Source organism: Thermobia domestica, chromosome 2, assembly GCF_964235325.1.
Source record: "Thermobia domestica chromosome 2, izTheDome1.hap1.1, whole genome shotgun sequence".
Taxonomy (NCBI): Eukaryota; Metazoa; Arthropoda; class Insecta; order Zygentoma; family Lepismatidae; genus Thermobia; species Thermobia domestica.
This window is the reverse complement of record NC_137455.1, coordinates 1,552,835-1,580,364: the sequence shown is the minus strand read 5'-3', so window position 1 is coordinate 1,580,364 and position 27,530 is coordinate 1,552,835. Positions and strand designations below refer to the sequence as shown.

General features: G+C 37.8%; 1 protein-coding gene across 1 annotated transcript; it reads left to right on the top strand.

Moving 5' to 3' along the window:
- The first annotated feature begins 12,880 nt into the window (after positions 1-12,880).
- On the top strand, positions 12,881-25,580 carry LOC145669793 (tubulin beta-1 chain). The gene is made up of 2 exons (XM_081738136.1): positions 12,881-13,039; positions 23,945-25,580. Exons 1-2 carry the CDS (start codon positions 12,983-12,985, stop codon positions 25,229-25,231), a joined length of 1,344 nt encoding a protein of 447 aa, XP_081594262.1. The 5' UTR covers positions 12,881-12,982; the 3' UTR covers positions 25,232-25,580.
- Positions 25,581-27,530: the final 1,950 nt, after the last annotated feature.

The following is a 27,530-nucleotide window of genomic DNA, read 5'->3' as shown; positions in this document are numbered from 1 at the left end:
GCTTATAATTCGCTTTGATATTGATCTGTTGTGAGGCGGAATTTGCTGAAGAGTTGAAGGTAGGAAAATTTACTGAACTTATCAAAACTGCTGAAGGTCAACAAAAGTACATTTTCAAGAGCGCAGCTAGCACTGCTTCATCCTCAACTAAATTTTCCATTTAAATAATGCATCCAGATCCAGTAAAAGTAATTAAGGCATTATGACACATTACCAACTGGTAAGACTTATTTTTCAAGTATTTTTTTGTGCATGTCATAATTATATTGCCAATTATATTTGCTTTTGTATTTTAAATACGACGTATTATTGATGGTAGACTACAAAAATTGCATGTGCCGATTCAACCAAAACTGGGATAAGTAAATTTAATAAATGCTTTAAAAATAACTAAAGTTATTAAATTCAAAATCTGAATTGCTCAACTTTTTTGTGAAGTAACCACTTTCAAATTATTCACATTTTTGACGAGCGATGATGTCACATTCTTAAGAGTACACGTACTCCAAACGGTGTCCGGTATTTCCATTTTCAAAAATTGGCAAACCTATCCACCTATCCATAACTGTACTAATTGCATTTCTTTTTCTTTCTTTCTTTCTTTCTTTTTTTTTCATCTTGCCTGTTCACTCGTACACTTGTGAATCAATTTTATACTAGAAGCAATTAATAAGACTGAAGAAAATACCTAGAAATCTCAGCAGTGGCGTAACTAAGGGCTTCGGGGCCTCCCCGCAGACAACGTGGAATGGGGCCCCTTCTCTACTCCTACATCACGATTTGAGGCCCTCTTGATGGCTTCGGGATCCCCCGCAATGCGGGGTCTGCGGGGCCCTTATTTACGCCCCTGAATCTGAACTGGCAGCAGACTAATTCGAACTTGGAATAATGCAGATCTTTTTTGAATGTTTTGACTGATTTTGTGTATATTTTTAAGCTTCTTACAATAAACATATAATTGCATAATTTAAAAAGAAACAAAAAATATATTTGCCTGTTCTTTCTCTTATATTTTACGAAACGAAGCAATCACTAATCCAGACGCCTTCCCAAAAGGAAAAAGCTTATTTTTCAAAAGAACTGAACAGGAAGTATGGGGTTGGAAGTGGATGCCCAGGAAAGGGAGCAGATGATACCGTTCGGCCAACAGCTGAGATGGCAAACCTTGAGGCTCAATGTGGGGCGGAACAATGGAGGGAATACGCTGAATTTACGCGCGTGAGATGCCGTTTCCCAACCACCCCTTCGTACCTCCTATTAGGCACAAGCGGTTCCCTGCGGCAAGCGCGCTTAACTTGCAAGGTCAATGCGTGTAGCATAATGATAATGAACCAAGAGCCGAGGGTAAAGGGAGAAGACCTGTTCAATTTCTCAAAGATTCGGTCACGTGAGTCGCACGAATTAACCTTCTAACGTATTTTTGGATTCACGTATCACACGTTTGGCATTGGCTTAGCAGTTGCCAAAAAGTTTCGCTTTCGAAGTTTCCAAGTGACCAAACAGTTTTTTTTTTTTAATTTTTAATTCAACCTAACGAATTTTTGGCGAACACAAACACTATGTGTTGATGAGTCCAATCTAAAGTGAATCGCTTTTCCCTTTCGACACGTTGGTTCGTGACCTCAGAAGACAAGTGTAGACTGGGCAATCTGCCTACTTCGTATTCAGGGTCAACACACAGTTTATGCAGTTACCAAATGTATTCTTATTTCGAGTCTAATAAATATTTAGAATACGTATCTCCGAAAATGGTCTTGAGGAAATTTTTTGGAGTCAAAGGAACGAACAAACGAATAAATTATAAAGAAAGGAAAGAAAAAAGATAAAGCGGAACCGTGTATACTCGTCACCAAATTCAGCTCGAGACGCATAAGATACAGACTATATATATATATATATATATATATATATATATATATATATATATATATATATATATATATATATATATATATATATATATATAAAACTCAACACATCTCTTCAGGCTCGATAGGGCAGTGGTCGAGCAAGGTCTGTGGTTCGATTCCGGGCGAAATGAGTTTGTGCTGGACAGTATCACGTCCATCAGTTGTTCGATATTTTCCCTTTTAACCCGCATTCTCATTCCACCAATTTTTCGTATTAATTCAAAGAGCCCTCAAAAAGAGGCTATTTCCCCATGTTCTTAAAACTCTGCAAGAGGTTATCTGGTAACCCTAGGAAGATGGATGGATGCGTCACTCTTATTCGAAACTCGCTTATGTATTGTGTGCGTTTTTTTTTTTTCTTTCTTGTGGCACACTGAAGCTATGAAGGAAAAGATCTAGTGGATTCCAAATGCTGACTGATCAAACACCTGTCCCCGTGTTCACACCAGACATGTTTAATTGTAATGTAGATCAAAGGTCAGTAATACAAAACTATTCTTTATGATGTATAGAAAAAAATAGCTGCCACCGAAAATTTCTCAGCTTCTCCGTTTGTTCCCTCTTCCCCGCGAAATTAAAAGTGGCGTCGTCACTGGTGCTCCAAACACGACAAGACCACGAAGTGAAATCTTAACACTTCCTTTTGTTTTCAGTTAATGCATTATAAAGCACCACTTTTAAAAATTTCGAGAGCGTAGATTGCCCCTTATGATGGTATCGTAGTGGCTTAGTGGTAGAACGTTAGTGTATCTTAGTGTGTCGGGTCCCTGGCTCGATCCCACTCGTGCCAAATGGGCTTTGTGTTGGACAAACACCTTGTGCGTGGGTTTTCTCGAGGTTCTCTCGTTTTAGTCTACCACTCTACCTACTTCATACATTCTCATCGTTACTGTCTCCTTTAACCTAAGCGGCATTTATGTATATCTCACATATGAGTGATATCTCTATATAGTACACGAAGGTGCTCATTCTCTCTTAATTAATAGGAATATTCTGTGTTTTGATCCCAAAGGTTGAGTTTCTCTCTCTCTCTCTTGTTTAATCTCCGGAAAGGAAACGGAATGAACAGGAGCTATGTTTCTCCCGCCAACTTATCACAATGTTCCACGTGAAAATGTCGCCATCGGTTACACTGCAGATAAGAATGTTCGCTTTTCTAGCCTATATATGAACGTGTATGAATAAACATTTTATTTAATCTATTTTATTGTAATAATTCGACTTTTCCCCTACCAATTAATAAGTCTTCTTTCGAGTTTATCCGGCGAATTCATCACGGGGTCAACTTGATTGCTGTTTGAGCCATGATGTCATAGGCGACCAAACCGGTCTATCAACGGCCTACTCTGCACCTGATACCATACTTTTATGTTTTAAGGAAACCAACGCGCTCTAAAGTTACCGTACTAACGATTAATTTATCTTACAATTGTGTTGCTTCCTATGACAATATACGTAGTAGTTTGAAACTTGGATCATACTCCCCACCCCACACACCCTCTAATACTAACAGTAGATGTTAGACTTAAGTAATGAAAGGGTAATGATAGCAACCCATGAGATATTCTATTTTTGGTCTAAATTTAGAAGACTCAGGTGTCTACTAGTCCGCTCGGCATCCAGAGAAATGCCCAATGCGTTCTCCCCTTATGGTGTTCCCCCCAAAATATATTTAATATTGCGTATAAATATTAAACGAAAATAAAATTTCCAGCTTTCTAGATTGGAGTTCGTTAACTCTTAATTTAAATGGCTTTATATTTGTCTCATGATGTTGGATCAACAGTAAAAATTGTATGGCACCAATGAGAATCGAAGTCAGGACGGGGCAGCGGTAGCTCAGTAGTAGAGCGTTCATCCCTGGTGCATGGGGTTTCTGGTTTGATCCCAGCTCGGCCAAGTGGGCTTTGTAGTGGTCAAACACCGTCTGTATGAGCTCCCCCTTTTCCTCTCACTTTCTTTCTTTCATAACTTCATTCATTCTCATCATCACTGTTTCTTTAAGCCTCCACGGTATAACCGAGGACGTAAAATTGAAAGAATTCATTTCGAACCGAGGACCACGCTTACTGGCAGTTCAGCTACATTTACAGTATACTTGTGTCAGCTGCTTTTGTGACGAATTCAATAAAACGTAACGTAGGTGCGTATACGTTGTCGCAACACAAAACGAACATCCACTGTTCTTGGATGTTAATTGGTTAGTTGTTTGGATAGATTGGAGTTTAGCGTCTTTTTCAACACAGAGGCTATGTGAGACGTGAACTTAGAGTTTTCAGTGAGATCCGAACCACATGAGCTTCTACCAGAATCGATCTCGGGTCTTCCGCAGTTGCGGGTAGGATGTCAAAACGGAGATTTACGTACTGGGCGCCACAACACAACACGTTCTACAATACCTTGCAGTATAATCTGGAACATTTTAAGGTAAAAAAGAAATTTCGGATTTTACGTCCCACCCTTTTACCAACACTCTGGTATGGCCCCGTGTGGGGCGTAGCGATTTACGGATCAGAGACGTGGACATTTAGAAAGCTGAGATATCCAAGTTGGAAGCATTTGAAATGTGGTGTTGGCGCAGGATGCTGCGCATATCATGGACCGAAACGAAAAGGAATGAAGACTTACTAAAGGAAGCTAATGAAGGACGACAGATCATAAAGATAATAAGAAAAGGAAGAAACAGCATGGTTGGCCATCTTATTCGGCTCTCCGATTGATCACCGTGTTGATAGAGGGAAAGACAGAAGGAAAACCATGAAGAGGAAGACCAAGGAGAGAATATCTAGATGCAGTTACGAAGAAGAGACCTTATCAAATTATAAAACTCTCCCAAGGGAGAGAAAAGTTTTAAAATTTCCATGTTGCCCACCAACCTATGATGATGTTCACTGTAAACAACTTGGCCTGGGATCGATTCGGGGACTCCTAGCACCAGAGGTAAGAGATCTACCACTCTGGCCCCATTTCAAGGTAGAGAGAGAACACTGTATAATTGTGTTTTCCTTATTAAGACCAACATGTATAGGAAAACCCAATCTTTAATGGTTTCTTTTCGAAAATTAAAACGAAAGGAAGCATACTCTACTTCTGCAATTGATCAAACCTGAAGAAACAGTTTAATTTACTTTGAGTATAATTTAAAAAGTAGCTAACACAGAATAGAAAAAAAAAAAATACCAAAGAACTTTGCGTATCATAGGTAAAAGCGGGCAGGATTTTAAAACGAACGATAATCTTTATTTTTCCCTTCTATACTACAAAAATCTATTTTTTTTTATTTTTTATTTATTTATTTATTTATTTATTTATTTATAATCGAGCACCTTTTGTATTCGTTGGAAAGCCAGCAAAATGGTTTACAACATTAACTTTTCTTTACCTTCATGCGGAGCTTATTAGAGAAACTCCAAAATAACTGGATGTTCGGGTGTTGTTAGGGAAATTGTATACACATCCTAACATCTGACAAGTTTTCCTTTACAACCAGTGACAGTGTTGCCACAGTCCTATCTCTGGAGTAGGCTGAAAAATAGTACCAAATTGAAACAAAAAGGGCTGAATTCATTATTTTATACCAGTGTAATACATGGATCTATAACACGAAACTAAAAGAGGTAAAATTCTAGAAAGCTCCCCCCTCCCCTCTTCCAAGAGTTCAAACCAAGAAAGTGCTCTTTTTAAAGATCATTTTTAAAAAAATGTCCAAATAGGAGGACCCCGAACAACCGTGGAAGTAGATGAAACTTTTCTCGCACGTAGGGAGTATAACAGAGTCCATAACCGAAACATGAGTTTCAGAAACGTTATGAGAAACACAAGGTCTCAGAGACCTATAAGTTAATTTTCCATTATATTTACTTTGAAGTGTATTTAAGATCTTTCATATACATGGTATATGAAAGTATAAAATAAAAAAAAAAAAAATGCCAAATAAAACTTTCACCATCAACCAGGGGTGCCACCATTGTATTTTAAAATTTACCATTGGGCCTCAGTGACCCATGTTTCGATTAAAGTGTTAAAAAGGAAAACAGTTATCATCTTCGGTATGTATTGTAAGGAAATCAAATGCGCCTCTATCTTTTTTTTTTTTAAGTGAGCAATAAATCAAAACGGTATTATGGCCATATATGAAAAAAATATGCGCGGCGCAAATGCGCCCATCTAGCGTCATTTGTTTCCCGGTATAGTTCAAATTACGCATTTTCCACACACAATTCGTAGCGTTATGCGGTGCAACGTCATAGAATGAATGTTCAACAGCATTTTATGAGTCCAACACACAGTATGAGTAACGTGAGATGTAGGAAAAGTCTCACTGACACTTTTGAAAATGTGATAAGTATTTGTTAAATGGTGCTGAATTGGGTAGATTTGCACCAACTTTTTTCACAAAAGGGGCTGAAAATGGTATCAAAGGGCCGATGAATGACAAAAGGGCTGAATTTAGTACAATTGTACCAAGTGTAGCAACACTGACTAGTGATAACGTTAGAGTGCGGGCGCCTCCTGGTGGCATTCTCTGCTTCCAGACATGTCTTCCATTTTAAGGAAGACCAAATAATATAAAATTATTGCCGATATACACAAAAATAGCTGACTCCCAAAAATTTCTCTGCTCTTTAACTTGCACCCCCTTGCCCCAAGGAATTAAAATTGTCTTCGTCTCTGTTGTTCACGCTTGTATGCGAATGTTTCATTACTCAAATTCAGATCAATTTAGCAATAAGTTTATTTTTGGTTGTAATGTTCTAAAATTTTGTACCAAACCTTGAATGCTCGTTTACCTTCAGATCAGACTAGACTATTAAATTTCAAATTAACGTAACTGAGATTGTTTCAGAAACAGCATTCACCTTGAAAATACGGAAGAGAGTAAGTTGTAGTATTTTATGTTTTATTTATTATTATGCATTGTGAGCAACTGAAATTGCCTCGATATTAAAATCATTCACCTGTAGTTGCTTTTACTGTTACAAATAAACTGTTTATTTAATGCTTGTTTTGTTTAGCAGTATATACGTTGTATATGTTAATAAAACGAAAATGTTATCAACTGTTTATTTACTTCCTTTCATGACAATTTAATGCGAAATCCATTTTCATCACTACCGGTAACTGTTATGACAATATAATACAGTTATTATTACACAATCCAAATGTAAGTTCAATGTCAGTAGTTTTGTGACATGCATTCGTTATAGAGATTACCAAAGAATCCTCCTTAATATTACGTTATAACTGTTTATTAATGAATAAGTGTCGTGTGAAGAAGTGGACCGATGAACGGGCACAGTGGTTCAGTGGTAAAGCGCTTGCCTCTGGTTTGATCACCGGCCAAGAAGTTTGTGGTGGACAACATCGTGCCCGTGGGTTTTCTCGGGGTTCTCCCGTTTCCTCCCACATTCTCATTCTACCACTTCTTCAATCATCATTCTCTTGCTTTAATCTTCGTCTCCCTTAGCCTAAAGGGTGTAATCGTGAGACGTTAAACTCAAAGATTTCATTCACTTTCCCGTACCGATGACAATAGTTTCATAGCAATTACATGAGCTGTCCTCGTAACTATAAGTTTAGCGTACACGCACTTTAGGCGCGGCAGACCCGGGCTCGTGTCCTGGTGGGAGTTCATGTGATTCGGATTCCACGTTAAGCTGTAGGTCCACTTCATACAGCTGAGCTGCCGAAAGGGAAGCTAAACGCAAAACAAAACGAAGTAATCTTAGCAACTTAAAAAAAAAAAAAAAAATCCCGACCAGCGAACGAGTGCAGGCGGCCCAGTTTTGTAAGTAAACAACAGTGCCACCAACTAATTTATTTGTAATTAATCTATCAGTAATTCCTGATACAACCTGTTCGTCCTGTTAGTAATAAACTATTTCACGCATATGTTCAGTATATATTTTTTTTAATCGTCCGATCTCTTGCAACCACATGCAGGCTCGTATTTATATATTGTGCGCCCCTGTGCTCTAAATAATTTGCCGCCCCCTGCACAAAATAACTCCCCGAAAACTACCTATATTAAAGTTGAATTCACAGTTTTTGGGGTCACTGAGATGAATAGTGACAGTTTGAATCCAATTCAACTTCTTCCCAAGGAGGGGCGAGATTTTAAAGTAATCGAAAACGATAGATATTAGTGTTGAATTAATAGTTTTCCAGGTCACTGAGTTTTCATGTTAATGGTATCAGTTTTCATGATGTTCAAGTTCATCCTCACCCCTTGGGGTAGGGGTGAGAGGATGGCATTTAAAAAAATAGTCAGATAAACTAGCTAATTAGTAAGTACATTTTAAATTATTAGACTTGAAATAAAGATCAAAACTGATTGATTATTGCTTTTCTCTTTGAATTTTGTATGCGGATAATAATACAGGACTTTTCAAAAAGAGAGAGGCGGAGAAGGAAAGGGTGAAGGCAGGATTAAAGAAGACTGTTCTCCCTCTGAGGTCAAGTTTTCGGATAGAATGGTACACGTACTATTAGGGTTTAAATCTCATTGGAATTGGAAGCAATCAGCTTACCGATTTCCAAACTATGGATTCAACACTCATCTCAATCACTTTTGACTTTTTATTTACTTTTCTCACTCCATGCCGATGAAAGGTGGACTTGGATTTACGGCATCGGAAGTGTCACTATTCATCTCAGCGACCCCAAAACCTATGACACTAGACTAACATTCATGGTTTTCTATTATTTTTACATGTTACCACCTTTCGAAACATCCACAATACTTTTTTTTTTTTTTTAGATTGTAAGTCACATGTATACTAAATATTTATATTTGAAATCTGCCTTAGATTTCTTGAACCAGCTGACTGAAAGTTGACCTTCAAACTAAGATGTAAACCGTGCTATACTTCCAGCAGAGTCAATCTAGCGTTCGTTCAGTCAGTAGTTCTGTGTGTGAAGGGAAATGCTAACACATTCAAAAAGTTCAAACGGATGACAACGTCCTTCTCTTGTAGTTGAAATTCTGTTAGTGACGCTGTTTTAACATTTCCTGTCGATCCCAAACGTTCCCATGAGACCCTGTTGCAGTTTTCATTTTTATGTGGTTCAATGGACTTGACACAGAATGAGAGCGTATTCACACATTAACTTCCATTTCAGACATTTTCTCTTATATTTGGATGAGTTTAAAAGACAGGAGAGATGGCTCTGTATGGCAGGACGCAATCACATTATTTAGCCGAAGCTTCTCGTCGCTCATGGTTAACATTTTCGCCTTTGGTGCAGGAGGGTCATGGTTCAACTCCTAGTAGAAACTCGTGTGGTTCATATCCCTTGCGTAGATATATATCAAGTCTTCCGTAGAATGGTTTGTAAAGAAAGTTCAAATTCCAGACAAGTAATGAAGAGCACTAATACAGAAGAAAAGATAACGTAGGCTTACATTTGTTGCTTCTTCTTCTTCTTCTTCTTCTTCTTCTTCTTCTTCTTTTTTTTAGTTTAGTTTAGCGTTCCACAACTATGCATCGAGGCTAAGGGAGACGGTGATGTTGATAATGAATGGAATGAAGAAAGTGGGAGAATACGTGACAACCTCAAGAAAACCCATACACATTGTCTTTGTCCACCACAAGCCCACTTGGTGTAAACTGGGGTCGAATCAATAACGCAGAGATAAGCACTCTGTCAGTGAGCCACGGGGGATGTGTTGCGATTATAGATAACTCCATTGAATGATACGCGCTTTCGGAGGCGCAGAAAAAGGGAAATACTGTATTGTAAAAAATGAAATATTTCAGTTTAACGTCCCACGTTGATGCCCTTTAGGTTAAGGAAGACTAAGATTAAGGCACGTGAATGATGATCGAAGAATTAGTGGAATGAGAAAGTGGGAGGAAACGAGAGTAAAACGAGAAAACCCAAGGACATGATGTTGTGCGCTACAAACTTACTTGGTCGGGGATCGAATCATGAACCTCACAGACCAGAGGTAGGCTGAGCGCTCTACCACTGATCCACCGTGCCCCCAAGGCAAATATTACATCCTCAAATTATAATCACTATGTTTCGAAGGAGGGGCCGCGGTGGCTCAGTGGTAGAGCGTTCACCTCTGGTGCTTGGGGTCCTGGGTTCGATCCAGCCCACGTGGTGGGCAAACACCGTGTGCGTGGGTTTTCTCGGGGTTCTCCTGTTTCCTCCCGCTTTCTTCATTCCACCATTTCATTCATTTCTCATCATCACCGTCTCCTTTAGCCTAACCAGCATAATCGTGGGACGGAAAACTTGAAGATTTCATTTCATTTTATACTTCGAGGGAGTTGAATAGTGGTTTAATGGTAGAGTATTATTTATTTCTCATGCTAGGAATCCATAGTCCGATTTAGACCGCGTGGATTTCTGGTCGACAATATTGTCGTTGTGCAAATTTTATTTTGGCTCCTTCATATCTTTTTCATTCCCTAATTTTTTCATCGTCATATGGTTCAACTATCACTTATTTTCTTCAGCGTACAGGACAACCGTGATATTTTACATAGCATATACGAACAAATTATGAAAGGATAAATACTGAACTATCTTCAAAACCACCCGCTAAGATGACACAAAAAAATTATATGCCCGTACACCATCCATACACCAAGGACGCACGAAAAGCACGAGTCCTGGGACAGCTTCTAAAAAATCAAGTAACTTAAAGATCTGTAACATTTTATGACTATTATTAATTTAAGATTTGCTACTGCGTCAAGAGGTCGATCGTGTTCTATTTAATTGTATGAACTGAAAAAAAAAAAGGTAGGTGAGAAAAACGAGAAAGGAGAGAATAAAATTAATGAAGACGAAATTTCTGGCCGTTTGAATAACCAAAAGGTTTTTGGAAATAAGAGAAAAGTTCTAATTGACATTTCCCTTCTAGAATATCACTTGCCACACGTCTCAGGTTCGATTCCCTATGGGAAGGAGAGCATTAAAAATTTGATTACGCTGCTTCCATCTTAAACTGTAACTCCATGTCTCATATAGTCTCTGCTGAAAAGGGGTGCTAAACTTCAAGAAAAAAAAAAGTAACCTGCCACAAGTAATTTCAGAACTGTTAAACCAAAAGTATGACTTTTGCTTAGAATGTATGGTTATGGTATGAATGAGCTACCAGATAAACCATGTATAGTATTGAAATTCAAGTAAGGATATAAAAGAATCACTCCAGGGTTCGATCTCCGCCGAGAACACACGTCCTTATTTGCTCTAATCCTATTGATAAACTGTAGCTCCATATCTCAATCTCAAATAGCCTCACTGCTACAGAGAAAATTCCAAACCAATCAACCATGCGTGGACCCAAAGATGTTTGTTTGCGAAGGTCCAGTCCAGCCGAAAGAGGGATATCCGGAACCCCATGTTTGCACCCCTGCAACCAATCTAAATTAATGTAAACAAAATTACAATACTGTACAATGATTTGCAGCAGGGGCGTAAATAAGGGCCTCGCATTGCGGGAGGCCTCAAGCCATCAGGGGCCCCAAATCGTGATGTGGGACGTAGGAAAGGGGGCCTCACTCCACATTATCTGCGAGAGGGCCCCTGAGCCTTTAGTTACGCCACTGGTTTGCAGAATTCATTGTGGTATGAGTTATTCTTTGTCATTTCCAATGTTGTAAAAACATTTAACAATCCCACTTTGTGTGTGCTCCTAGTATCGATTCCTGGATGGATTCAAGATTTTTAGGCGGTCTTGAAAGTATTTTTATGATGAGAGTTACTTACTGCAAATATGAACTAACTACTGCGTGGTCTTGAACAATATATTGATATGGTATTTTTTATTATATTGGCCTATATTGATAATAATAATAAAAATAAAAGATCGACTTAAAAAGAGGGGGAGGATATGTAATGTTTGCAAATTTTGAATGTTTATTTTTGTCTTTAATTTTATGCAGTAGTAAGATCTTCATACCAAAAATGGCGATATTTTATTTTAAACACAGGTGTTAGTGCACGTTTACTAAGTTTGCACAAGACGAACGCTTTCTTTGCTAGGCGGGAAAGAAAAAAAACAAAGAGGAAGAGAGAAAGGGAGAGGCTAGGTGCAACGCCAACCATATTTCCCTCTGCCGCCTTCCCGCCAGTGTGACCACCCAGCAAAAATATTTCGTACTAACCTAAGCAGAAAAAAGTACTAGATCTAGGGAAAAAGTGCTAAAATTTTATCTGCTTCGGTTTCACCCTGTTTATGACATTTTAAGATGTTAGTATCTTACTAGAAGGTTTCCGGCAGCTCCCCTTCCCCTGTGGGTGGGGCAGTGACCTCCTACATTCTTGAAAGAACCCCCAACTTTAAATTTTTTACAGCCAAAATTCGATACAAACCGTACAAACCACTTACACCCTACTAATTTTGACTTTACACTCACAAACTAAAAATCCTGTCGGAATCTCTGCTTAATTGTCATATTAGAACTCACTGTAAAACCTATAAAGTAACATAAGTATGACAAATAATATAGAGCATGTCGAGAGAAAACACGAAATATCATAAAATGGGCTTATTGAGAAAATCGAGTTTTAATTCCTTAATAGCCTACTGTTTAAACGAATCACCAAATATGTAATATTGTTTACTGTGGTCATTTATTAGTTTTAACCCTTCGTTCTTTGACACTTTTGTACTTCCTATTTTCCCCAATACAATGAATTATAAGTTACAGCACAAAATCGATAAATTTTCATGAGATTCCTTTATCTCTCCCAAATATTTTTATGAGAGAAGAAAAGGAGAAAAGTACTAAATTTATTGGTGAGCGTACTAAAACACTAAAAATATTATAAAAGGTACTAGATCTAGTGCGAAAGTACTAGCGGTGGTCACACTGCTTCCCGCGACATGAGAACAGAGAATGCGTTGCTGTATCGCTCCGACATCTACCGGTTGAATTGAACTCCGGCAAGAAAGCAACCAATCGAAAGCAAGTTCATAGAGGCTGGGGTGGGTCACGTGATGCAGATTCCAAGTTGAAAAATACGTTACCGGAGCGAAAGCGCGCAGAGCCGGTCACTTGGCCTGAAGAAAGTTTGGTTGTTGGACGTTTATTCGAAAAAGTGCTGGCAAGATGCGTGAAATAGTACATATTCAGGCTGGACAATGCGGCAACCAGATTGGTGCAAAGGTGAGTGATTATCATTAGTGATAAAGAAAGTAGATTTACAAAAAGTTGTGCAAATATTGATGTTAGTGTGTGACTGAGAAGTTCCCGCCGTCGCGACAACTTACAAAGTGGTTTCTAAATGCTATTTGGATTTCCGAAGACAAAAATATTTGGGAGGAGGGGGGCATTGCGTGAAAGATTTGTTTCATTAGTCAAGTAATAATTTTGTGTGCATAATAGTTACAATTACTATATTGGAATATGTTCCAAGGCTTGGCACTTTGCGTTAAGGAGCATGTGCCGGCTTAAGTTTTTCTAACGGACCAGTAAGCAATATGGCAGCGAGGTTGGAAGGGTGGTGTCCGGAAGCAGAAAAATGTTCATGACTCAATGTGTAGACTTTGCAAACTTCCCGATAAGAAAAACAAAACTTATATGCTGTTCATGGAATTTGGAAAAAAAAAAATGAAAATTAATGCTGATTACGTAAATATTAATGGTGGTGCAATTCGTGCACAGCGAAGGAACTGGGATTTCCAGATGACCTCACTTCTATGCTGCAACGAATGCTGCACAAAATTTCAGCAATGCTTAATTTCCCTTAATAGCGTTTAACATACTATATTGTATTTAACGCGTACGATCAATGTATTGATTTTTTTTTGTCACGTGGTTTTCTGCCGGATATGGGGAAACCGCTGGGTATTGGTATGTTAATTCTCCATTCGAAATTCCAGTAGAATAGTTAGAAAATGGCCAAAAAGGAGGGTTACGAAGTAACAAAGTGCTGTGTGGAGAATTGATGAGATTTATCTGTGATAAAATTTTGATAGTGCGTCAAAGCAGGTTAACCAACCATACAACAATGAAAGTCGGGCCAACCATGGGCTGTGACTAGGGAAGTAAAAATGACAGGTTTATGGCTGTGACTAGCGATACGCATATAAAAGCTAGCATAATAGGTTAACGATAAGGTTGACTTTTGCTCCCATCTTTCGTTTAGTTAGGCCTACATTAAAGTCGTAGATATTGTGCGTTGAATAGGAACCTGACTGCGAAATATGTAAGGCTCCGGCTAACATTGAACTAAGCTGAATCCGAGCAAGATTTCAGTTGTGTACCAAAGCAGGTTATTTTTTCAGGATACTTTTAAATTGTAGAAATATGAAAGGCGGGGGGGGGGGGATAAACTACTAAAATGTCAGGTAGTCTTTACGCAGTATTGAATTTTAAAAAAATGCGAGATGATAAAGGCAGTTCAAGTTTTCATTGTAATTTGAATTTGTAAAGCGGGACTTCTTGCAGAAGGCAGCTTTCCAGTCTGGAACTTCTCTGGTCACTTTTTTTTTTTTTTTTTTTTTTTTTTTATAAATAAATAAATTACGTATTTGTATTAAGGTTTAAGCTTTGTATACAAATTTTGCCTCAAAGCTGGATAGTAGTCAAAAGGGTGCTAGAGTTCAGTTAATCGATGAAATTTTCATGTAGCTTTAATATGTATCTATAACCTATTATAGTGTTTTTTTTTTAATACTAAATTTACTTCAGCATTTAATTGGTATGAAAACTGCAGTTTCGCAAGTGTGAATACAAGTAATTATTAAATTTTATCTGCTCTCTTCGCGTGTGTATAGGGGGAGACGATTGAGGTAGTCTTAAAAGAATGACTACCTGCCCGACAGTTCTGAGAAACCTGGTGCCACATAGCTGAGAATAAATTTAATACAAATGGCTGCTTGTCTTAACTACCGGTATAATGTATAAGTAGCTTTGTGCAGTGGTTCCCAACCGGTTAGCGCCTCCAGCTGTAGCTGCTCAGTACTTAATCATACTTTGTAGACTTGAGACTTGCACTAGAACGGTTGCCATGTTAATGAGGATACAGTGAAGGCGAAATGGTTGGGGACCATTGCTTTGATGTATGGCTTGTTCCTCAGATAACTTGTAATTATCAGTTTAACTAGTTTTAGAAAGGAGCATTGTATGTTTTATAACCATTGAGTCTAAAAGAGAAGTTTTATGAAAATGGGTCAAAACTATTAACAAGCTAACCCGTTCCTCCCCCTACCAAACTTATTTTACTCTACTATACCCGTTTAAAGCGGTCCTACTTATTGATGCGCAGCTGGAGCGTGTAAAGTTGATCCGGAAACTTTTCTATCCATCCAGTCAAAACTTTAAGATTTTGGGATTAAGTTCCGAAGTTGTTGGTTTCTAGCCAAATTTTGGGAAAATTGTAACTGAAGAAATGGATAATTTGCTCGGTTTTGTCCTTGGTAGTAATGGAGAGCGGGAGTTTTTCTTTGTAAACAATTACAAACATGAAACTGTTATCAAGTGGAGGGAACTACTTTGTGCAAGGTTACCGCATGGTTGGATTGTGGGAAAAGTAACGTTTGTATCCTAAACATGGCTGCTGGTGTACAGGGACGCCCCAGTTGGTATCATTACCCTCCCTAATCCTAAACTCTGCCTTGCTCTGTCATACATACTGACACTTCTAGAGCGACCCTAAACATTGATGTTTAAATTTTCGTTATTACGCGTAGCTGTTACGCTTTTTGTCAAAAGCCAGGCGGACGGCCAACTTCGGAATTCAATGCCAGATTTTGAATACTAGCATCAAAGTAGACGCTAAGCTTGACATAGCGCCTGGGATTTTTTCTTTCTAGTGAAGAATGATTTCACACTAGCAAAGAAGCTGTTGTGGAACATATCAATTAAGCATTTTCAATATTAATGACTAAGCATTCACTTGTTAGGGATTTAGATTTCTGGGCCTTCGGCATTATACGTATATTTCGACGACTGTAGGGATTGGTACGTGGTCGTGAAGGAATATTTGTCAAAAGTTCATTTTAGAACAACCATAGGAACAGGTACAGAATAAATACCAATACGAAGAGACACTATTTAAGTGGGTGCAAACTTCCCGAAGCTAACCCGACCCTACTCTTCTTATCCCTGCTTTACCTTATGTGAATGCCATATCCTGTGACAAAATCACTTGTTCTGCTCAAAGTGCACTCTTGCCGAATATTTAGTGAGTTGCGTAATGGAAAATAGTTGAATATTTACTTTACTGAGAATTCACGAATCACTGAACAGTGGTCGATACTTCCATGAATAAATTAAATACTGGTGCTTAAGGTTATTTGCTGAATAACCAGACTACGTGAGAGTATTGCTGATAGGTCAGTTTTGCGGATAAAGCTTCCGCGCCTAATACACGAATAGAGATTCCTAAGTTTTATCTCATAGGTGTTTGAGAACCCATTTGAGGTTTACAAGATGTGTGCCGGATTGGACTTTAGTTTCCTTGCATTCACGTTTTGTTTACGATCGTGTGATGCAGGGTTCACCAATAACACTTCAAAACACTTTACTCTATTGCGGGTAGTTAACAAAAGGTGGCTATAAGCTGCAATAATTCGTGAACCGAAAGGGAACGTGAACTGTTTTTGCTAGTTTATCGCGCAATACCACAAGTGGTCCAAAATCGTATATTTACTAATTTTATTCCACGACCGGAGTGGAGTAGGTCGTTTTATTACAATAAATTTTCAGATTTAAGTTCTGATTTGATTGCTACACTGAAAATGATGTACTTGTGTATATTATGGCGACTTTCCATTAGGGTTGCCAACTTCGGAAAATAAAAAAAAAACCGGCAGCCCTTAAATTCCCTATGATATAGGTCTGTGAAGTATGTTTGGACCCATCCATGGGAAGGAAATGTACTATCCTGAACAAAAGTGCATTAGCACCTGTATTCTGCATATCCTTGTTAATATAAGCTTAATAGATACATTGTGCTATAAGTGAGAAACTGAAATCGATATTGATCATTTTATTGTATTTAACAGTAACTGCTACTTCAATAAAATTATCGAAACAGATGAACAAAAGTATATTAATCTTGACGTGACAATTTTGGATTTGGAAAATGGAATTTCTTTAAACTTTACATCAGCTACAGGAAGTTGCTTTGTCCTTTTCACCCACTAAATGTATAAAGTTCCTTATGTGAATCTCAAATTTTCCGATACAGTTCCTGTCATCTCCTTAAAATTATCTAAACAGATGAACAAAATATACGGTATTAATAGTTGATACCTAAATGGTGGAAGGTGAGTTTTGGAATTACAGAAGGAAAGTTATTTTTTAAATATTACTTCGAACTAGATGCAATTGCTTCTAACTACATAGATTTGAAAAGAAAACCGGTCATAAAAGCGCTGGTAAGAAGTTTGTACCGATCACCGGCTTTAATCAAAATATTTCCGGCCAGACATGTATTAAAAAAAAAGCAGCCAATACTTCCCATGCTAGTGTTGCAGTTTTCTGGGGAAAAGGGGATTTCTGAAATGGAACCTTGAATCCAGTAATGATTGTTGATTTGATCATGTACGCAAGATGTTTTTTTTACCCTTCTGTTAGTATCTGTTATATTAGCAGCAGGGTTGGCTGGTTTAAACCAAGGTGGTTTAAACCAGCTGGTTTTTTCAAAAAAACCAACTGGTTTAAACCAAAAAACAAAAAAATGTTCGTAAAAGTGTAAGTGTTTGTAAAATCTTGATGAACACACATTTGTGGGTTATCACGTTTCACTCCCGTATATTATTCGTATTATATTCAGACCTAAATTCCCCATTCATTACTCAAAAAGATTATACTACAAAAGCAACTTTTTTTTACAAGTTTATAAATGTTTATTTTGTGATTTTTTTGTAGTTATTATGTAATTGCAATCGAAGAAAAATTCTAAATACTGTTTCGTTTCAATGTTTACTATTGATAAAATACATCGAAAATGCCGTACTTTTTGTGTGGGTGGGTGGGTCATACAGACCCCACGAGAGGCATTTAGTGAAATAAGTATCTTTGGTATCTATTTATGTATAAATGAGTCTGAGCCAAAGTGGACTCAAATAATTCGTATCTTTATTCCCTTTTCTTATTGATATGCAGATTAAGTCGGTGTATTTCTTTAATTTGGACCAATAAAAGTCGTTGTTAACTAACTTGAACTAGATTAGTTCTTCTGTACTCCGTCGTACTTTGAAATTGTTCATATGTAATTAATTCTGTGTAATGGTTTCACTTGTGCAACTGTTTATCTTTTTGTCCTTCTGAAATGACTCTTGACAGTTATATTAAGAAGCATGTAAAGATCAGTACAACGTATTTTATCAGGATTCCTTCGTGAGTGAGTCGGCAGACGTATCGCATTTGTGGCCAATTAGTTCTGGTTCCGAGTTCAAATGGAGGACAATTTCTCTCGGATGTAACTCGAGAAGCGGTTTTTATTCCGCTTTAAGCTTATGTGACCCCTTCCAGCATAACCCGGTTGTTGCATAATATCAAGGCGAAACAAACTTATTTCTGTCCATATATGATATGAATATATAGAGCAAATCATTTAAACCATAAAAACCTGGTTTAAACAAAAAAAACCTTTTTTTTTGTTTTTTTTTAATAAAAACCATGGTTTTTGCCAACCCTGATTAGCAGTATTGTTTTACCTTAAATGAGATTTGTCAGTGCTAGTCTTGCATTGAATAAATTTCCTTGTAGTTCCAAGAGAACTGCCTAGTTGCATTGAAGCGCGACGTTACTCTTCTTAACGAAATATCTTAGTTCACAAGTCAGTGAAACTAAATATTTGTAGATTTTGAAGCACTTAAAATATTTTCAACGGATGTATAATCTTTCAACTTACTCCCACGCTATTTATCAATGGTAAGAATGTACCTGTTAAATAAAACAGACGCAAAGTTGTAACTAGCAAGTCAGTCCACAAGTTTCCAGTATTCGTACAAGAGGTTGGAAGTATATTTGTTACAGTCGTTAATTTACTTTATACTACAAACATCCTATTTTCAATAGAATTATCCTCCCTATTGCTGAGTATAACATTCAATCTCAACTTTTTACTGTTATCCATATCAACCATTCAAATATTTCACTGAAATTCTTGCTCAAATTGTATGATTTGGTGGTTTATTTTCGTAATACTTGTTACAACATGAATTCGTGTTAACATGAAATAGCACAGCTAGCGCAAAAATGTGAAGTAATGGAACTTAGAATACTTACAGTAAACGCTATTGTTGGGGCACAGCGGTCACCACTGCTGAAGGGTGTCGCTGCTTCGACCCCAGGTCAAATAAGGTTCTGGACATCAGGAGTTATCGATTTTTCAGTTTCCCCATTCTAATTCAATCAGTTGTTTCATGATTCACTTGAATTACGTGTTTAGCCTGAAGGTCCCTAATCGTGAAGCGTAATTTTTCGTTGTATTTTTGAAGTTTTACTGCACGTTGCAGCATCCCTTCCCAATCTGAGAGATTTCACTAAGGTTTTGTGCTCCCTCCAAATACTCCAGATGCTGTTAAGGTTGCTGCAGGAATTTGTGCGAAATATGAATTTATAACTTAATCGTAGTACAGTTATCTTTTAGGCTAAAGGAGACGGATGAGTGAATGACGGTGAACGTGAAAATTTGTTTTCGTACTCCAGCCGGAAATCGAACCGGGACCATGTGCACCGAAAGGGACTTGCGCTACTAGACCAGTGATGACGGCATGAATTAATAATAAATTGACCCAGATTTCTGGCATAGGATCATAGAAGCAGTATATCTATATGATTGAATCACAATGCATTTTAAGGGGTCGCGGTGGCTCACTGGTATAGGGTTCACCGCTGGTGCATGGTTCTTGGTTCGATCCCAGCTCTCGCCAGTTGGGCTTTCGTGTGGTGTAGACAGTGTGCGTAATTTTCTCGTTCTCCCGTTTCCTCCTACCTTCATTCATCAGTCTCGTTTATCCGGCATAACCGTGGAACGTAAAACTTAATTTCATTTCACAATGTATTTCAAATTTGTTACATTCAGTGGTCGAGTGTTGGAAATTTGAAGGTCATAATTTTCAATCTGCAATATTTGTGCTCTGGGATTACACCAATAAGCTAATTTTGTAATACTGGTATAGATGGACTGAATTGGATACTAGTGACTTTTGTATCTTGGACATAGCGTTTCAGCTTTCCTGTCAGGTTTCTGACCAGAATAGTGATAGGATATCCGTAAATTCCAAAAGTTAAATTTTGGGGTAGAACTTGGGACTCGTATCCTTTGCTATGCTTAAGATTTGTGGTCTGAGTTGGCCTACTTTGCTGCACAGTAGTTTTTAAGGTGTGCACATGTGATGGGGGGCGGTCTAGTTTCTCCCGAGCATCTGTTTGTCGTTGTAATGTAACATTGTTTTAGTTTACTTGTCGCGTTCATATTGTCCTCGAAAATTGGAAATATATTAACTCGTACTATTTAAAGTTCTAAAAATGGGCTTGCAAGTGCTTGGCAGCGTTGAGTTATAGCTGTCAGATATTAATCGTCGCAGTCATCAGCATATGTAAATTAACGTTCATAAAATTTTGATAATTTTACAAAATGTACCTTTGACTGGTGTTATCTAACATCCATTAGTTCTCGTGAAGATTACTGAGTCAGCGGTAGTGCGCTTACCTTTGATGGAAGGTGCCCTTGGTGTTTTCAGAGATCATGCTAGTGTTGCACATACTGTGTGGGGCTTTCTCTGCGTTCTGATTTTTCCAGGAGCGGTTCCATGTCGAAAGCTTTTTTTTTCTTTCTTTTTTTTTTTTTTTTCTCCAGAGTCTAAGCTAGATTTTGAAGTTAGTTTATGCTACCACTGGGTGTGAACTTGTTTCGAAATTACAGGCCCCTAAAGTTGTCAATTTACCAAGAATTGTATGAGTGAAATTTGTTCCATTATTTGTGGCTGACTAGTGGACTAGCGCGTTGGTTAGTGGCACGATCTTGTCCAGTTTGAAAGTTTATGAAGTTTTGAAACGTACGTATATAACACTAGAATTTTAAAAGTTCTTTCGAAAGTTGGTTTTCTCAATCTTATAATTTTTCAATAGAACTATAAAATTCGGACTGCTATGATTGAACATTTGGGAAGCGAAATGTTCTGGATTCGTGCAGTTCTATGTGAGGTGAAGCTTGTGACTCGAACAGGCAGACTAAATCTTCCCTGACAGATGTAGTCAGCCGAAAAAACTAGATCATTCGACTGCTGAAACCATATCTAGAGAACTTCCAGGAATGGACTAATCTGGACAATTATTTCTTGTGTAATCTGAAATTTTGTTCTCACGAGTTTGAGACACGTTTACGTGTGGGAACTCGAAAGAACTTTTGAGTTTTCTTTTTCCCAAAAAAAGACTTCAGAAAATTGACTTTTTTTTAGAATTTTGCAAGCCTAGTTATTTACCAACTGGAAGTTTTCGAAAGCTTTAAAGTGACACCTTAACCATGTGCTAGGTCCTTTAGATCAGCTGCAAATACCTATCTAACAATATTACTCGTGCAATAATTTTGGTAAAAGAATTTTGAGAACTGGGGATCGGTAACCTTGAAACTGGTTCGCGAATAATTACCCTTGCATCTTATGCCATAGTGATTAGTGGTTAGAATATAAATCACTTTAATCTGAGGATAGATTCAGTGTTGATTTCAAATGAAATGTTTCAACACTTATCCCACCAGTCATATTCACTTCCATCGATCATTCGTTTTTCTAAATGACTACGTGAAACTAAAGATTTGAGTTAAATTTTACTGTTAGTATTGTATCTTGGACTACTTCGTGTTCCGTTCTGAAGTCATTTGTTGAATTTATTCCAAATTTACCAAAGAACCTTGAGTAATTGACTGGTAGTATGGACTCCAGTGACTGATTAGCATACGGATCATATTTACCTAGGAAGTTGCTGCCTTATTTTCAGTGGAGGTCAGGTGGTTCAGATCCAAGGGACATAGCTTGTATTGAAATTCAACTTCTAACACAAATTACTAATAAAGCCACTTTAGATTTTGAATTTACGGTACATTGGTTTTCACTTCGATCCTAGGAATATTTTCTCAGACTAGTCTGAAGTGGTTAGGATTGTGTAGATACAAATTTATACTTTAATAAATGAAACTTCTAGAAAACAGACTAGAAATAAGCTCCTGTGTGCCTCAGCTAAAGTTTGACCGTCTCTTCCTCTTATACTGCTACCACTAATCGGCAAGGCTTGATAGTAAATGCAATTTGGATGTCATGGGTTAGAATTCAGCACATGGTTTGTTCCAACTTTGGCAGCGAATGGTGAAAAATTCAGGTTTTCAATGTAAATGATTTGTTGATACTTCTATTGGCTGGACTCTAGCGTACTGTTACCAGACAAGCGTATTAGGCAGGACAAATCCGTATTTATAAGGTACGAATTTATCAATTATAACCCTACTGTAACGTGAATTTAGCTTTTCATATTAGGAAACGTTCCATGTAAGTTGTCTAGCTATGTTTGGTCATATTTCTGAACTTTAGTCCTTAGAAAGGTTTAATTGCGTATCTTGCAATAGATTGTACCCATTCGGCTTATGTATTAAAATTGTGGTATCCTTCAGTTAAGAGGAGTCTTTACCAACATAAAAGGAATTTTTAATACTAATTCAAAAGTACTTTTTTGAAACGCACTTTTAGAATAATAAAATTCATTGAAATTTTGTAACCTGCAAGTATTCACAAGGGGCTTCTCACATTCTTAGTATTAACAATGTTGCCTACCCAGCTTTGTCTTTTAAACAAATAACACAGGTAGTTATTTCAAGCCTTCATAATACCATTGTCACACAACCTAATTTTTCAGACATCTAAACAGTAAATACGTCAATGCACTTTGAAAATACAATAATGTTGAATAGCATGACTGTTACAAAGCTTATTCGAACAAGTAGGAACAATTACAAAGGACTTAAAATTTTACTTAGAACATAAATTTGATCTCAACCAGTTTAGGATATAAGCACCGATAGTTTGCAGTACTGCTTAAAATTGAGGAATTGCAGAACTTGGTGCAATTTGAGCTACTTAAAAACTATTGTAACACTATAGAAAAGCATACTAAGTTATTTCGAACAGTTTTTCATTATCTTCGGAAATTGAGATCAAATTACGGTTCTAACTGTTTTGTTTATTGAAAAGAATCTGTATGATGTACTTACCTAGAACATTTTTCAGAATATCTTAAAGGAAAACTTCAATCACCTTGTAAGTTTGTTCCTACTTGTTTGAAATGTCAGTTATAGTATTCGGGACTATGGTAATTCTAATGTGCATTATCCTGATTTGTTTTTTTAAGTAGTCAAAATTTGGAACTTTGGAATACTCAAGCATTCCTAGTTTGTAACTCTGAATATGATGGCATTATTTTCGTTTATGTAGATTTGAAATATATAACCTGACACTTAACTGTTGGGTTGGCAACTCGGTTAACCGGGTAATGTTAGGGACTAAAATATTTGCATGTTACAATATTTCAATTTCAAAAATACAATGTGGTTTAGTATTTCCACATTGTATAATCATAATTCTGGTACTTTCACTCTTGAAGGGGATAAAGTGAGATGGTCCATAGAACTAGTGCCCTCTCCCCCTTCCCGTAAAGTGATCTACTTAAATATTCCAAGCAAATATGTATGAACAGGCTCTCGAAGGTTTGAGATGGTCATATATAAACTCAGCTTTCATAATCTGTAAACTGGATGCCAAATATATTTTTCGTAGCTATTATGACAACCGTATTCGGCGTAGATTGTTCATTAAACATTATCAGGGTTATTTATTTCCCTCCAGAGGAAAGGGGGAGAACATGGACTATTTGTAATGTTTTAGCAATATCGTACTACTTAAGCAGTAGTAGAGCAATCGAGTTGAATGTTGACGTATTATGGTTACACTAAGGATTTTTGTAGTTTTTTTTTTAAACATGTATCTCAAATTTTCTGTTTTTGTATTGGTAATTGTTGTTAATCTTGTATTAATGTTTTTCTTACCTTTCTTATCGTTCCAGTTCTGGGAAATCATATCAGACGAACACGGTATCGACCCAACGGGAGCCTACCATGGAGATTCAGATCTTCAGCTGGAGAGAATCAACGTTTATTACAATGAGGCGTCGGGTGGCAAATATGTGCCGCGTGCTATTTTAGTAGATCTTGAACCCGGTACCATGGACTCTGTTCGCTCCGGGCCTTTTGGACAGATTTTCCGACCAGACAATTTCGTATTCGGACAGAGTGGTGCCGGTAACAACTGGGCGAAGGGTCATTACACAGAAGGTGCAGAATTAGTGGACTCTGTGTTAGATGTAGTGAGGAAAGAGGCCGAGAGTTGTGATTGTCTGCAGGGCTTCCAGTTGACACACTCGTTGGGAGGTGGCACTGGATCTGGAATGGGCACACTGTTGATCTCAAAGATCCGAGAGGAATACCCAGATCGAATCATGAATACATACTCCGTAGTGCCATCCCCAAAAGTATCAGACACCGTCGTAGAACCCTACAATGCTACCCTCTCTGTACATCAGTTGGTCGAAAACACAGATGAAACCTATTGTATTGATAACGAAGCCCTGTACGATATTTGCTTCAGAACCCTTAAACTTACCACCCCTACCTACGGCGATCTTAACCATCTTGTTTCTCTTACCATGTCCGGAGTTACCACTTGCCTCAGGTTCCCAGGTCAGTTGAATGCTGATCTTCGTAAACTTGCTGTCAACATGGTTCCCTTCCCCCGTCTCCACTTCTTTATGCCAGGTTTCGCTCCCTTGACCTCCCGTGGTAGCCAACAGTACCGTGCCCTCACAGTGCCTGAACTCACCCAACAAATGTTCGACGCCAAGAACATGATGGCTGCCTGCGACCCACGACACGGACGTTACTTGACCGTTGCTGCTGTATTCCGAGGAAGGATGTCAATGAAGGAGGTCGACGAACAGATGCTCAACATCCAGAACAAGAACAGCAGCTACTTCGTCGAATGGATCCCCAACAACGTAAAGACCGCCGTTTGCGATATCCCACCGCGAGGTCTCAAGATGTCCGCCACCTTCATTGGAAACTCCACTGCCATCCAGGAGCTGTTCAAGCGAATCTCCGAACAATTCACTGCCATGTTCAGAAGGAAAGCTTTCTTGCATTGGTACACAGGCGAAGGCATGGATGAGATGGAATTCACCGAAGCCGAATCCAACATGAACGATTTAGTCTCAGAATACCAGCAGTACCAGGAAGCCACAGCTGATGAGGACGCTGAATTCGATGAAGAGCCAGAAGCTGAAGTCGATGAGAACTAAATACAAATCGAACAAGTTCAAAACAAAAACAAAGTAAAACATAAAAAATCATGACCAAAATTTTGTTACCTATTTTGTTACGTTCGTACTAATTTATCGCAATCATGTCACTTATTTATACCATGCACGAGTTTAGTTATGGTTTAATGAAAATTTTGCTCTTCGATCTTCTTTCGTTAACGAAGACATGCTTTTGAATCTTTTTGTATGTAAATGTCGATGTAAACATTCCGATGATTCAAATCATTAAGACTGATTGGTTGTAATGTCTTTTGAGTTCTTTCGTTCTCTGAGAAACAAAATTTGTGCCATTTCACGTTTTCTATTAAAAGTATCATTTGCAAAACTAGTGGGTTTGTTTTTAGTGAACACTTGGTTTGTGTTAATACCATGATCTTAGTGGTGTGCTCCAAGCATTACTTTGTGGTCAAAAGTTACTCTCGTTGATGAGATTAAGTATGCTATATGCTGCCGTATATTCAGATGCGCTGAGAATTTCTTGTGAATGCGGTAGCTGAGTTTGGTATGGATTCAGCCGTATTGATTTATTTGAATTAAAAGATGCATATGTTGCAGTTTCCCATTCCAGTTCTCAATTGTTAAAGTAAAATGTATTCTTGAAATGTCATTTTGTAACCTGGATTGACTTCGTAAGTTTTTTTCTTAAGGTTTTCAGAACTGACTGCCATAAGTTTCTGTATGACATAGATTTTTCTTCCACGTACTGTTCCAGTCGGAAATTCGGATTGTACTATCATATACCCTGCTAAGGCTCAGGCTTTTGTGTAGAAGCAATGTTTCTTTGAACTAAGAACATGGCATTGTACTTAAAGGTGCGAAGGGGAGACGAGAGCGAACTTCTGACCATAAATGTAATGTAGTAAAATAAGAATTAAAACTGGCTACCCACTTAAATATTTGATCTGGCGTGTTAATCTTGAACTTAAGAGACATTAGTTTTTTAGTACTGTAGACATTAGTTTCGTAGTAAGATTAAGTGCGTAGCCAGTTTTTCAGATTCCATACTGCTGCTTGAAAGGGATTAGTTTTTGCTTTGCGCCGAAGCGTTAAGAATATTTACTAACTAGGTAAGTAGTCTTAAGTCTGCGTACCACTGGTAATTACTGTTATACTTCAGCAAGTGAAGCCTTAAGTGTATGGAATGTTATTCTTCACTTTGTATATTGAAATGGTGTAAGGAAGTTCCTTCAGTGGAGAATGTATAGGAAAGAATTTTAATTTAAAACCTGAATACGATCTTCATACGAGTGCATACAGGTTGTCCCATGTCATGGGAATTGAGAAGCCCATTGTCCTTTCAGCTTTGTTCTGAAGACTTCGACAACTTAATTTTAAGTAAAAAGTCTTCCATCGTACGTATTTGTGCACAATATATTCCGGCAGTGGTATATTCCCAAGGTTCCTACTAAATAGGGGTAGTTCAGTGATTGGTTCTTTGCATTAGGGTGCTTGGGTTTTGATCCGGTGGTCAGCCAACTAGATACCCGGGAAATTTGGGATCCGCTCTACCCGAGACAGGACTGAACACGAAAGGTAGTCGAAATTCAAAATATAAGTATGAAAATGAAAGTGAGTAATTTTCGTTCGAAAATCTATATTGCAGAATGGTAGTTGAAAACCATTGAGTTGATCATTCCCCTACTATTGCTTTGGAGTAAAGTGCTTTGACATAGTTCCTATGAGGAGAGCGATAAGTAATGAGGTTCATGGAACTAGTTCCCTCCAAGAACCCCATACAGTTTTTCAATATTTGTATTGAGTTAGTGTTCCCCACCCACAGCAGCTGTTTCCACTACCAGCTAAGTGCTAGGCTTTGGAGTAACTGATCGCAACATAAGATGATCAGTGTTTAATTCAGACCTTGCAAGGGTGCACCGAGAAAACTTAAAGGGTTTGTCAGGGTTCAAACTTAACATAGGTTAAAAAAAAAAAAAAAAAAAAAAAAAAATTCTCGGAAGGAATAAGCGCGCAGTCAAAAGTTGTAACAAGTGAGTATAAACTAAATCTAATCGTTCTCACAATCGGCAAATTCTCATTTACTGTTAAAATACGTAGATCTATGCTTGAAATTTCAACGTGATGGTCTTAATGCGGTAGTCTATCCAGTTTTCTTTTTTACTGATATCTGAACTAAAAAAAAATCACGGGATGAGAGACTTTGTGTAATCGATTTGTGGGTTCCGCGTATTACAAAAACTAGTGTATTTTCAATTAATGTATTTTTTTAAATCTGTTTGTCTCGTACCACTTAACTATGTGAAATACGAGGTCACTGGTA

Coding starts and splice junctions, on each gene's coding strand:
- LOC145669793 (XM_081738136.1), top strand. CDS start 12,983: ATGCGTGAAATAGTACATATTCAGGCTGGACAATGCGGCAACCAGATT. Junction 13,040..23,944: donor GCAACCAGATTGGTGCAAAG/GTGAGTGATTAT, acceptor TTATCGTTCCAG/TTCTGGGAAATCATATCAGA.